The sequence below is a fragment of the Calonectris borealis genome, chromosome 3 (genome assembly GCF_964195595.1).
Source record: "Calonectris borealis chromosome 3, bCalBor7.hap1.2, whole genome shotgun sequence".
Classification (NCBI taxonomy): domain Eukaryota; kingdom Metazoa; phylum Chordata; class Aves; order Procellariiformes; family Procellariidae; genus Calonectris; species Calonectris borealis.
In genome coordinates, this window is record NC_134314.1 from 48,036,073 (window position 1) to 48,049,853 (window position 13,781).

The 13,781-nt window shown below is 34.0% G+C and overlaps 1 protein-coding gene across 1 annotated transcript in view; it reads left to right on the forward strand.

Annotated features, from left to right (window-relative positions):
• GRIK2 (glutamate ionotropic receptor kainate type subunit 2) overlaps nt 1-13,781 on the forward strand; it is a 452,815-nt gene that overhangs the window by 297,820 nt on the left and 141,214 nt on the right. The window contains exon 11 of the mRNA XM_075145571.1: nt 3,875-4,098. Within this exon, the coding sequence (XP_075001672.1) occupies nt 3,875-4,098 (224 nt within the window). The remainder of the gene's footprint in view (nt 1-3,874; nt 4,099-13,781) is intronic.

The following is a 13,781-nucleotide window of genomic DNA, read 5'->3' on the forward strand; positions in this document are numbered from 1 at the left end:
TCAGTGTTTGTTTTTCTTTTCCCCAACGTTATTAGTAGAAGATATTAAATGCTTTCAAAGTTCAATTTCCCCAAAAATTAATGTGGCAGTTTCTCTGGGTTGCATTTTATAGAGTTAATTTTCACATACAAAACATCAGTATCTGCAAATACCAACTTACTATACATGCTATGGCCCATGCATTACTCAACATTTATGTGCAGTTTTCTTCCTGAAGTTATTTGCAGCTGCATGCATAGACTGAATTCAGTATAATTTTAAAACTTGTCTTCTTAGAGGTTATGTACCAAATTTCAGCCCTGTACAACCGAAAAAAATGTCCCCCCTTTTTTCTTTAAATTTTACTTTATGTAAAATAGTTAGTCAACAAGATGCTTGGAAGTAAAATATAAATGAAGAACCAAAGGAGTTGGATTTTAGCATGCCTTCGGGGTTTCTGTAGCAGAAATGAGTTGTGTATACCTTGAGTTGTTTGTTGGTGAGTGAATATTCTACACCTGCACATGGCAGCAAGACAAGGAAACCTTTATAAGGCTGTGAAGAGAGTATGTGGAGTCCTTATATGGCACAAAAAGAAGGGGAGGTCTGGCAATCCCTGCTTACAGAGTTCTGCAGTAATGTAGAATGTAGACCATAGTGAGAGTGCATATACTACTAGTATCAAAGAAGAAAATACCATTGCCCTTTAAGGTGGAGGGTGAAGATGGAAGATCAAGTACTACTGAGAATGTACTGTTAAAAGTAATGTTCAAAATATCTGATGCACTTTGAGAAAGCAGGGTAGGAATAACTGTCAGTGGTTCAGTAGACTTTGAAAAGTGTCCTGTAGAGTATGATAAATTCTGTTTCTTCCTCCCTTTTGTCCTGGACATTCTCTTCCTTGCTAGAGAACCTCTCTTTGAAAAACTGTCAAGATGGATGCAGAATGTGAGTGCCATTCTCCAGTTTATCATGCCATATCTTTGTATGGTGGAGTGAATGCAGGATTGTGATTTCCTCACACTTGACATACTTAAAGTAAGAATTTATTGTGAGGAGTATTTTTCTCCAGTCTCTGCCATCTACTGTTGGCATTATTGTCTGCAGTGCGCTCCTTCATCACATGGTATGTCTATTGCTTGTGTTGCTGTACAACTCTTCCATTTTACTCAGGACCACGCCGTGTGTTGGAATGTCTTTGTCAGACTTACTTGTTTCTAATTGCTATTGTAACCTTCAGTTGGCGCAGAATTTTTCTTTGTAGCAACTAGCTTATCCTCACCAGTCCTTGGATGCTGTCATAAAAACACCTTCATCTCAAGTACTCTAAGGTCAAGAATAAGTGCTATTTAGGATCATGCTTTCAGATAGATAAATCTTTTTTTCCTTTAAAAAAAAGGAATCATACATACATTCATTCTAAAAAATGGAATCATACATCATTGCCAAGTGAGACAAATATTCTTTGTTATGGAACTTATCAGAAAACCATTTTAGGATGTATTCATTTTTAAATGATGATAAATATAGATTGATAAAATCCTAATTTTACATTATTCCTCTCCAATTAATCCTGAGAAATTAACTAAAGAGAATTCTCTTACTTGTATGTCTTCATTGTAGAAGAGTGTAGGAGACCCTGGTACTACAATTCTGGAAACTTGGCTCCTTATTTCTCTTACTTTCAAGTAGTGCCGTTTCAGAATGAAATAATTGCCAAGAGAATTGTATATTTTGGAGAACATATATCTAATTAGCAAAAGTGGTTACATGTGGCAGTATTATATTTTTATGTCAGTCATTCTAGCAGCTTTTTGTTTCCTCAGTCAGTAAAGACTCTGGATATTATTTTTGTTGAGATGCTTAATTTTTGTTCTTATGGTGATACACTAGTTCAAGAATATTGAAACAGAGTTACTAAAGCTCTGAAGAAAAACTTGAGATATCAAAATATGGACCTATATTTTGGATCTGTGCCTCCCAGCTTGGGATATCTGATTGTCCTATTCTGTCATATGAGACATGCATTGTTTCTTGTTTGGTTATCTTCTTAATTTCATCTGCAACTTCCCTAGAGCTTTGCTTCACTGGAGATAGTTACAACCTATATTCACTTGTATACCATTTTGTTTTCATCTAATGACTAAGGGTTGGATTTCCTATAGTATTTGTTAAAATAAATTATTTGTTATTCATTAAGGCTCTGTTAATATTTTAAGACCAAAATTCACAATTGCCAATAGCCTTCCAAAAGACCTATTTTCTCTGTATTTGGGAAGCTGCATCTTTTGACAGTCTCTAGTGAGTTGGCTTCAGACTCTTAGGGTAAGGACTGCTAGTTGCCTCTCAAACTAATAGCTTGAGTTGTTGTTTCTCAAACTTCTACATGTTAACCTGTAACTTTTAATCCAAATTAGTTTTAGTTTCTTACTTTACTGTTTTCTTTCTGCATCAGTTGGAATATCATCAATAAGACGTGATCCATAAAAACTCAGCTGCTGTGGAATAAAACCTTACTGGCCTGATTAGTACCTATAAGTTCTGAATACCAATCAAAACGAAGCGTATGTCATGTTTTTCACCAGTAAACCCTTACCAAATTAAATGAACAGTGCCAACAGAGTTTCACATTGTAACATAGAAGTACTTTACTAGAGTAGATCTAATTATATGATAAATGCTCATATCAACAATAGACTATAGTAGAACTTTGTGGAAGGTGAGACAACAAAAAAAACGGAACATTGAAATGCTATAACATTGTGTGGGATTTTAAGTGTTACACAGTATACACAACACCAACCGAGCAAAATAAAATATATAAATGTATTAATTGATATGATTTTATTGGGAATAAGATCTCTGGATCTTTGTTTAGAACAGGCATTCTGAAAATGATGTTATTTGCAGCTCTGTTACTTGGATAACTGTATTTCACGGTAGCTATACCATTTCTGTCATTACATACTTATATTTACATATAGTTTACAAGGAATTCTTAGTTTACAGCTTGTCAAGTCTTGTACTGTACAACTTCTTGCTCTGAACTTCCCTCTTTCATACGTGCACATGTACATCGCACCCATATACACATACACACATGTACAGTAGTCTTTCAAGAGCTGTTGACAGAGATTAAAAAGTAGATGCTATAGATTTCTTGTCACTATGATTTCCATTAAGTTTTGAATAAAAAATAGTATAGACCATTTATTAATTTCCTATGAATTATTGCCATAATAACTAAAACTAAATGTAAATTGACAATACATTCTATTGTATGATTTCATTTTAAATGTTGCAATTTATTAATAGTCAGTTATCTACAAGTTTCACAGTGATTTCTGCAAACTAGTAAGACAGTTGTACTTTGTTAGAACTTACTCCCTGTAGCAACCTGTCAGGTGTAACACTTCCCATTTGAAAATGTTCTTCATTTTGTAACAATACTTTTATGATAAAATAAGCAAAACTGCTTCCTGACCCTTTCCCTACACTTGTACAAGCATATTCACATCTGCTTCACAAATATATTAGCTTCTAACGAGCACCATGGAGTGAGAAAGAGAAAACATACGTTGATATGTTTTAAAGTTTTAAAAAACGTGATAATGGATGTTCATGTTTTCTGCAAGATGCGATATTTTTCTTTGCTTCTACCCCTGTAATAGCGCTTTTAATTTTCTCTAAATGCTTTATGTCAGTTTAGCAAACAGGAAGTAGAATAAATCGGTTTCCTTACTTATAGGGAGAAGAGAGTTTTAAATTTCAGCCTACCTAGGATGAGAACAAACCTTCTCCGTGTAAAGTTTGTGCTTTGCCTAATCTGATTGTCTGCTTCAACCTGTTTCTTCTGACTTACGGCCTGTTTCTTTTTTTGTATTTTTGTTAACAGAAAGCTGACCTTGCAGTTGCACCATTGGCAATTACCTATGTTCGAGAGAAGGTCATCGACTTTTCCAAGCCCTTTATGACTCTTGGAATAAGTATTTTGTACCGCAAGCCCAATGGTACAAACCCGGGCGTCTTCTCCTTCCTGAATCCTCTCTCCCCTGATATCTGGATGTATATTCTGCTGGCTTACTTGGGTGTCAGTTGTGTGCTCTTTGTCATAGCCAGGTAACATGTCAACTTTTGTGATTTTTTTGGCAATTGTTATAATCTTTTTCTTACTAATAATTGTCAAAAGTCACAAAAATTTTCTTACTTTCATACTCTTATATTTTAACTTCATGATGTACAGAAGAATAATTAATGATGAGGATTCTCACTATTAATTTTCTCCACTGCCATACTAAGTCTCCAGTTTGTTATGTCACTAAGTCTTGAGTATGCTAGCTAGCTTTCTTCTTTTATTTACAAATTTAGAGACACTAGAAATTTTAGGAAATGTCTTTTCCCCATTATGCTGTGTTTAGAAAGACAGGGGTTGACATATTTTGCTTTGTTAGCCTGATTTCATTTGATGCTATGGTGCTTAATCTCAAATGGAGTACTTAGCTGCCCATGTTAATCCTAGATGTCCAAATTGAGCCTCTACCTTTTACAAAACAAGTTACTTTCTCTAGATTAATATCTTAGAAGTAGGGTAACAATATTAAGTTTTTTAATTGTGTGCTAGAACACACAGTTCAAACAGTAAATTAGCGATTCCCAGGGGTGTAAATGTAATCTTTTTTGCAGATTCCTCCTAGTAGTCACTTCTAAATATTTTTAAAATCAAATATATATAAACTATATTGGCTTTTATCCCTTTAATAAGATTCTTTTTTTTGTCTATAGCAATGATTTTTAGAAGCATATGTTTGACTTGATAATGCAGTCTCACTTCAGCCCCAAGATTTTTATTATTTCATTCTGTGGTACACAGTAGGATCTTCATATTTTTCTTTTCCTATTGTGCTGCAGTTGATATCAGGGTTCTCCATCTTTCTTTGATACTGTCCGCTTAATTTTGGAGAAGTTGTCTCATTCCTCTACTAAGGAGAGAGGTAATATTTTTAGAAACCTATTTAAAAGTAATTTAGCAAGATCACATGTACATAAATTACATGAGGTATTGAAGTGATATAAATAATACTGAAACATATTCTGTAATGAATAACTTTGTTTATGTGCCTTCTTTAAAAGTCTGCTTTAAAGAGACAGACTTATGTTGAAAGTTTCTTGAGAGAACAGTAAATTTTGGTGGACTATATAACCAGAGAGTAAACTCATTTCTGAGGTGTTCCTGTGATACTGGTCATTCTGAAAGCACAGCTGAGCATAAATCACAAATGTCATCCTGTGAAACACCTCATGTAAAATATTTATGTGTATGTCCAGAAGTTTTAACCCTATTGTTCTCACTGAAGGACATTTTCAGCATGATGCACAGTGCTTTTGACAGGCAGCTCCCAGTAATGTTAGTAGGAGTTGTATGGCTGAGTTCTTACTTATGCTTTGAAAACGTGTCTTGTCATATTTTGTAGGAAAGATACGTTTTCTTTAGGCCTTTTTTTATTAAGCTATTCAGTCACTTGATCTCACTAGCAGAACTGGAAAAAACAGAAGCATCACATAGTAGACCAGTATTGCTGAACTTTTTTAACTTGTCTGTTTTTGTGACTAGCAGTATAAATTCCTTATTATCTTCATTGTAAAGCAATATGAAATATGTTTTATACTGAGCAGAGGAGTTTGGTTTTTTGTAGAGTGGTATAAAATACCTTTTTTACACCTAAGTTTATATAGTTTATATCAGCCTTCAGATCTAGAGATTGTCAATACGTCTTAACTTGTATAATCAAATATTGATAACACATTTAGAAATAAAAAATCTAGGATTATGTAAGACAATCTACAGATTTTATTCATAATGCAGAATGAATTAATAGTATGTGATAGCATTTTCTAACACTATAGTTCATATAGGGAAACATGTCTAAGTTAAAAATGTAATCTGCTGAATAATAAAGAGAAAAGAACATTATTCAAAAGTAAAACAACGTTTTGAGAATATAATTCACAAAATGTATCTGTCATGTAAAGGGAGATACTGCTAACTGAAGTGTGGTAGTGAAGAGGACTTTGCAGCATAGCGCTGACTATGTATTTTCAGTACAGATTGTAAGTTAGGTATTGCACAGCTGATGATGTATTTTTCAGTCCTGGTGTTGTGAAACTGTTGGACTGTATGCCACTAAATTAATAGATTCCACCTAGAGTGTCTTATTAAGAAGATTTCTATTTCATAACAATCCTTCCATAATGAATGTTTAACTACCAGTGTTTCATAATAATTGCTATGTGTTTCATAATAAGGTGTATCTATGTTTGGAGCAGTACTTAGTATGTCTTTTATGGTATGATGTTTTGTAATTACAGCTCATCAGAGTATTCAATGTAGAATATTTATTTTTAGATTTAAACCTCCCATTTTTGTGTCAAATGTTTTGTGATTTTATTGTTTTACCATGTCTTCCAAACAGTGTTTGGAATGTAAGAGCACTGAAAATGGAAAGTACAGTTCTGTTGTGGTACTTGGATTTCACCCATTAATTAGTGGTATGGTCCTATTTAGGGAAAGATGAAGAAATCAGTAAAAGATTCAAGAATCTTTGAGAGATAATTGCTGAAAGTACTTCCATAGAGTAACATATTAGGCATAAATGGGGAAAAAATGTAATATAAATCTTTATTAGTCTTTTCCTTTATTTGAAAGAACATTGGATTTTCCTTCTAATTTGAGAACCAGATATAAAGATTTGGAATCTTTGCATACTGAACAAGACAAAAAGCTAGGAGAAAGATTTATTTGTTACTGGAGGGCTTTTGGATGTAATTTTCCTCTTTAGTCCATTCAAAAATGATGAGTCATCTATTTATGTGGGCGTTAGAGAATTTACATTGTGGATAGGATGAACATATATGTGTTGTAGGTGGTGTTTTCTTTAATTGTCATTCTTTGTGGGGAATTATAGTAGTCTATTTTCTCCATATATATGAAAACCTCTTAGTCTTTTTTGTTGTGATTGTTGAATTTAAGTAGTTATGGTGGTTAGTCTCTGAAAGTTCCTTTCTTTGTCGTACAGGCTGATGACTGATAGATAAACCCAGTCTGCTTGACACTAAGCCTATTACTTTTTTGTGAATTGAGAAAGTCATATAGCATTTTTTTCTCTTGTGGCAACAGTAATAGGTCTGTTTCTGATGCTAGCTAGCAGTGTCTTTGTGTCACTGTTAGCAGTGTCTTGTGTCATCTTGATGTCTTGTTGCATTCCAATTCCAATATCTTCCCTTTTTGCCTCTGCCTTTACTTGTTTCTTTGCTTTAGAATCCCAGTTAAATTCACAGTTTACATGTGATTAGAAGGAAAACTAAAACTGGAGTAAAGTGTGCCAACTCCTTTTTGGAGTTCTGTCAAGTACACAACATTTTCTGATCTGTATAATGAAAAATCTCGATTAGTGGAATTTCTTTTCATTTCTGCATGTTGGTGCAAACCATTGTTTCATTTCTGAGAAACATGCTGATTTCTTACAGTGTTGTATATCAACTTCATAGCCACATATTGTCCCTTCTTTTCCATTAGTCTGTGTATATGACACAACTGTGTCCTAATTTTGGTCTCTGCAAAATCTGATGTGTTGGTAACTGGAGGATAGTTCCCATTCTGCATAGGCAATATGAAGAAAATCCATTTCATACTTTTTAAGATGCTAAATATGTTTGATTTATATAGGGCTTCAAATTAATGACTTTCAAAATTAATCTTCAGCTGGCTTTCCTCATGATTGTATTACATTTTTTGGAGTCTCTTATGTATGACGTTAAACATCCATGTCTCCATGAATCTTTTCTGGAAACACAGATTAGAGGCTAACCTCCTTAAATATTTTTATCCAATAATTTACCACCCAATTTACTGGATTTCAAGTTATTCCCTGCACATTGAAGTATTTCTCTGTGTAGTAAGATCTGTTTGCTGTGAACATGTCTGTCTGTCATAAACCAGCTTACTCTTAAGTGACCTATCTTCATAACTGGAAGAGATACACCTGCCTTAGCATGGTGCTTCACCTTTATGGATCAGCTGTGAAACAGATAAACTACTCTGGACAAAATGGTCCACTAATGAGCTCTTATGCTTGCTATACTGAGCTGTCTGGAGTATCAGTGAATATTGTGTAAATATTCATTAAACTGTGCTCACTGCCCTAATTACTAATATTCAATCATAGGTTATCATTTTAAGGGCTTGATTCACCTTTACTTGTACCACATTCTGTGTGTTAGGACTTCCTGCTTTTTCCTCCCTTCAACAGAATTATGCTATCCTACTTCTTGTAAGTCAAGCCCTTGTGCTGGTTTCAGCTGTCAAAGCATTTAGTATCAACTATTTTTCCATTTCCTTGTAAGCTGTGATAAAAGCACAATGAACATTGCCTCATCACCAAATTATATTTTTCTCTTACCAGCTGGAATAAAACATAATAAAAGAAGACAAGACACTTAAAAATGTCTCCACACATTTATCTTAATCTTTTCTCTGTGAAGAAGCTTAGAAATAGCCTGCTGCTTCAGACTTGAACAGACGCTTGAGCATTATCTCTCTCTGGAGTGCATGCATATCCTTTTACATCTCATCAGTCTTCATTTTTATTTCATATTTCTTGATCAGCTGATTTCTGTCCTTGAGCTTGTCTGATTGATTTTCAAACTACCCCTTGAAAACTATCTTGATGGAAAGGAACTAATGGCAGAATAAGAGGGAACTACTTTTCCAGTTACTATGGAGCTCTGTTTACTAAACTACTATGCTGATATTTATTCAAGTAGGAAGTTAGCATACTTGCCCTTTATTCTTCCTATGAGAATTTTATCTCCTGAGGCCTCCCTAGAGAACTACAATATGTGTTATGAGGTGTTTTCAGGAATGGATTCATCATCCAATAGTGCAATCCAGATTGCAACCCTGAAATCTGCTTCTCTTAATATCTTACAGTTTTAAGATAGTTTTGCCTCAGTTGTAATGCAAGTGGGGATATTGTCACTTGACTATAAAATACTATGTAAACAGACAAGGATAAAAGCATGCCAAAAATTACACACGTTCCAAAACTGTTCCATAACAATTATTTCAAAGTCAGAGATTTTTACTTCTGCTAAACCAAGTTGCAGCTTATGACACTTAGTTGATTGCTTCCAAAAGATTCAGGATAGTCTGCCTCTTTCCATATGATTTTTCTGGCTGAAAAGCAAATCCTTGTTAGTCCTAGAGATCATCTTTAATGTGAACAGAGAACAACTGTGCCAGCCTCTGGAACACTGGGTTTTTTTGTCAAGTGAACCAGGCAGATTACATGACAAGAATTTTTCTCTCTCTTAGATGGTTTTTCTAGCTTTTTATTAACAGATATATTTGTGTAGCTATACCAACAAATCCTAGTATTATGTGAGAATGTTCTAAAAAGCTCTTTCTAAACTAAATTTCTTCTCCTTTACATCAGACCTAAAATTTTAATTTTAGATTTCTATCATTTAAATAGAATTTCAATAACTGAGGTTAATATAAAAAAGATACATCAATTTATCTTAATTTTTTGCACTCATAAGCAAATTATTAAGCACAAGTTTTTCACTTAGTCTATCCTGCTATATGTTATAACAATGAAATTGTACAGTCACCTTTGCCTGGACAGCAGTCACTGGAAATGTTGTAAGCAAGACTTGCACATGATATTTCAAATATGCTCAGATATTTCTGAGTATTGCTTTTCACAAAATGTGGATGACAGCTTTAAATTGATTAAAGAGAATCGGAGTGCTGTATGCTATTAATACTACCATAAATCTGCATAATCTGTAATAGTATTTAAGTTTAATTTTCTGTGGTCAGCACACAGATCTTGTGTTCCATTTTTTTCTTATACGAAAAATGTGAAACATACTGGAATTATAATGCTTTCTTATGGTCATCATCTAAGTTGTGTAATTATTTTGAGAAGTTATGACACAGATCGTAATCAGTGCTATAAAGTCTAAATGTTGTGGATGAGGATATATGGCTGAAAGAAAGACATGTATAGCAATGGGTTAATCAGCAATCTCTCACTTTGCATCTTGACACTCGGAAAGATGCTTTGATCTCTCTGACCTCCTCCACAAAAGAGTTATCTGGGTTCAGTGTCAGTTTATAGAATCTCTAATATATAAATAAACAACTCAATATGGACTTCTCATCCTAACTCTTCAGGATTCTTGTGAATCACTTCTGAATGCTCTCAATCTCCTTCAGCTGTTCAAAGAGAGACAAGAGTATCAAGAGGTCTCCAAGTCTACATGCATGTACAGCATCTACATGATAGCCTCTATTAGAATACTGTTAGAGATTACAGTAAGAGAAAAATTCTTATCTTTTACTCTTTTGAACATAAATAAGCTCCTTAGATTTTAGGGGGAAAAAACAGTACTCTAAAGCCTTGCTATATTGGTGGTAGATCAGTCTGACATACCAGATACTACTTACCATGTATCAAACATAAGAAGAAACTACTGCCAGCAAAACAACTGAAATGTTTTAACTGAGGATGGCTGAAGAGCTCATAAGTCACCTGCCTTAGCAGTGCAACAGAAGATATAGTACCCCCTCGTTGGCTAAATCTCCATATGCACTTTGAAGAAGAAAAATATGCTCACTTCAACACACCTGGTCAATTCTGGATTCTTCTGTCAAGAAATTGATTTTTTTTTTTGTTTAGCAAAACTTTGTCTTCTGCAGAGTTAAGATGTGTGGGGAGCCTTCTTAGGAAACAAAGCAGTAGGTCTGGTGACTTATGCCATAAGGAAAACACCTTGTAATATGCATCTGTTCATAGCACTTGCTCCACCAGTATGTTTTATATTAATTTTTGTTACTTTGTAGATAAACCTAATCAGAAAATGGCTTTCTTTTTCTTTTTTTTTTTTTTTTAAATGAAGAATATAGTAGTATCCTTATGCTGTGTAAAATTAAAGATGGCCTAAAAACTCTCTTTCCATCCTTTCTGTTATTTTTTTTCTCATTATTCTGAAAGCCATCACAAGGTTCTTCAACTCATCAGTAATTATCCAAGAACCTAGGTATTTTGAATGTCTGAACTGAATCATAACTCTGTTCATCCTTAAGGAATTTGGTGTCTCTTACTACCAGCAATTCAATCTTTTAATTCTCGTTTACTTAAGCACCTGCGTCCAAAGACAGGAATTAAATTGTAAATAGCTACAGATAGATCATTATCTCCAATTAGGTTGACAGATCATTCTGTCAACTCATTCTGACTTTACTTTTTAAGCCTTGTTACATGTAGGTGTTACATATTTATAAACATATATTTCCTTTCCATTTTGACGGAACATTGTAACACAACCTTTTATAGAGTCTGAGGGGTATTTATGGAAATTTGTATCAAAACTTATGTTGAGCTATTTTTCATACCATGATTTCTCATGTTTTCAGTTTCTCATTTACATGTTACACTGAATATTTCACTGCCCAAATATGTCAGGATCTTATATATCCTTTTGAATCTTAACAGTACCTTGTACTAATCTTAGGATCCAAAGGCTGTTCGCTAAAGCTCTTAGAGAGGATTCAGCTGGATAAACCATCATTACTAGTAAAATCTCCTAAGTTTTCATTGGTGAATAGCTTCTGAAATAATGAGTTTACTCTCTGGCCTTCTTCCATTTTGAGTTTTGACTGACTACAGTTGTTCTGTTTGATTCATTCTGTTTCATTCTGTTCATTGCTAGACATCTGCCTGAATGCCATTCACTGTTTATCTAAATCATTCAAACTGCCTGTGACAGTTTAATAATTGCATTTGCATTCCTTTCATCCCTAGAACAAGCTGGGAGATGCTGGAAGGTATTATGCCACGTGTATTGCCATTTCTTTTCACACACATGTAATCCTAGCTCATATATTCATATCTGAGTTTACATGCCCAGTTTTCTGCCATTTTTTTGCACACTATATGACCAAATTAAAAATATTATAAACATATATACTATGGAATTTGCTTTTGAAAGTATCTCAGCAGTCAAAACTGACATTTCTCATACGAAATTTGCATTTGTCTTTAATTGGGTTTAACTACAACCAAGGTAGATCTCATCTAGCTCATTTTGTGTCTTCAAATGCCTTGGGTAAACAACTTCTATAGGCGAGGTAATATCTGAAGACTGTTTTGTCAAGAGTTCTATAACATCACACAAAATAATGTTTCATATCTACCACGGACAGTGATTTGTTAATCTCTATGTACGATGTTACCATCCATTAGCAAATAATCCCATAGTCCTTGCTAAGAAAGGTAAAAAACAGTCTGAGGAACAATTTCATTCAGTTTCAAAAGATCTTCACACTGTGGTAACATATGCAGTGGTTCATCCTTATTTTTAACAGCCCTTGCTAATTACCAGCATATATAGTACATGAGAAGAATATTGGATTGCTTGTATGAAGTAGTTTGCTTGAAAAAAAGTTGAGAGTCTCCAGAAAAAGTGCTGAATATTCTTTTCTGATATTGGATCATTTCATTCTGTTTTGTCAAAACATTTTTTTTCCCCAATATGTGACAAGAAAAGAAAAGAAGATGCAAGGCTAGACTTGGCATTTTGTATATTTATTTAGCAAATCATAGCATGGAATAATGTTAAACATGCCTAAAGAGAAGGGTTCCTCTACCTATGAGGCTGAGTGTTTTCAAGCTAAAATGATGCTTTTGAGAAAGACCAGTGTCTCTTATGTTTTTGGAGGTAGGGGGAAGGAGGCTTATTTGCTTTATTTTGGGGTTTTTGCTTTATTTTGGTGTTTATTTGGGTATTATTTTTTAATACTCTGGCATGCATAGTATTAGTGGGGAGAAGGAAATTGTAACTCTCACCATAATGCATAATGCAATCACCATCTCTCATGAGATGTGCAAAACAATGTAGTCCTCCAACCTAAAGAACAAAACACAAGAATCTAGTGGAATAGGAATAGAGTCAGTAAGAATCCAAGAAGGTACCACAGTGCTGTCAAAAGATTTTGTTAATTATTGGATACAAGTGGTAATTTGAAAGTGTGCAAATTAACTGTTTGACTCCTGATTTTCAATTAACACCAGTGACTGAATTTACAGATTGCCTGATACATCAGAAGTTGAATTCAACCAGCAGCTGAGCTGTCGGTTTTTTTCCCAAAAATCAGACCAGAAAAGCTGGTGTAGGAGACATTTTATTTATTGAAGTAATTTCAAACATACATCCTGCTTAGAACACCTTGACTTAACAGTGAAAGGTTTCCTCAAGAAAAATGTAGGGTTTATAGTGATAGGATGGAAAATGGAACATTAGCAGTCATGATTTCTATTTACCCTGCTTCTGGAGGGCCCAGAAACATATAATAATACTGAGCAAAAATGGCTGTAAGGATTGAAAGGCAATTTTGATGCTAAATGAGCCAAACATATGAAAATGAGCATTGTTTGTTTGCTAAATATATGGACCCATATGCAATGAACTTCTTTATATCATCTAAATGAAGAGGAAGACATAAACCATTGGAAGCAAAGCCAATATGATATGTTGGTTATTAACCTTATAGAAAGTCATAGCTACAGATGTTCAGAGGAAGAGCAGTTTCTGTAGGATAGTATTTCAGAGTTCTCGTCTGAATACTTTGGTTTCAGGATTATTTGAAGGATAGGGAAACCTGGGTAATTAAAGGATTTTATGGATTTTACTCCTTTATTCTCTAAAACAGACCTTGTACTGTTGTGTAATATTAATAA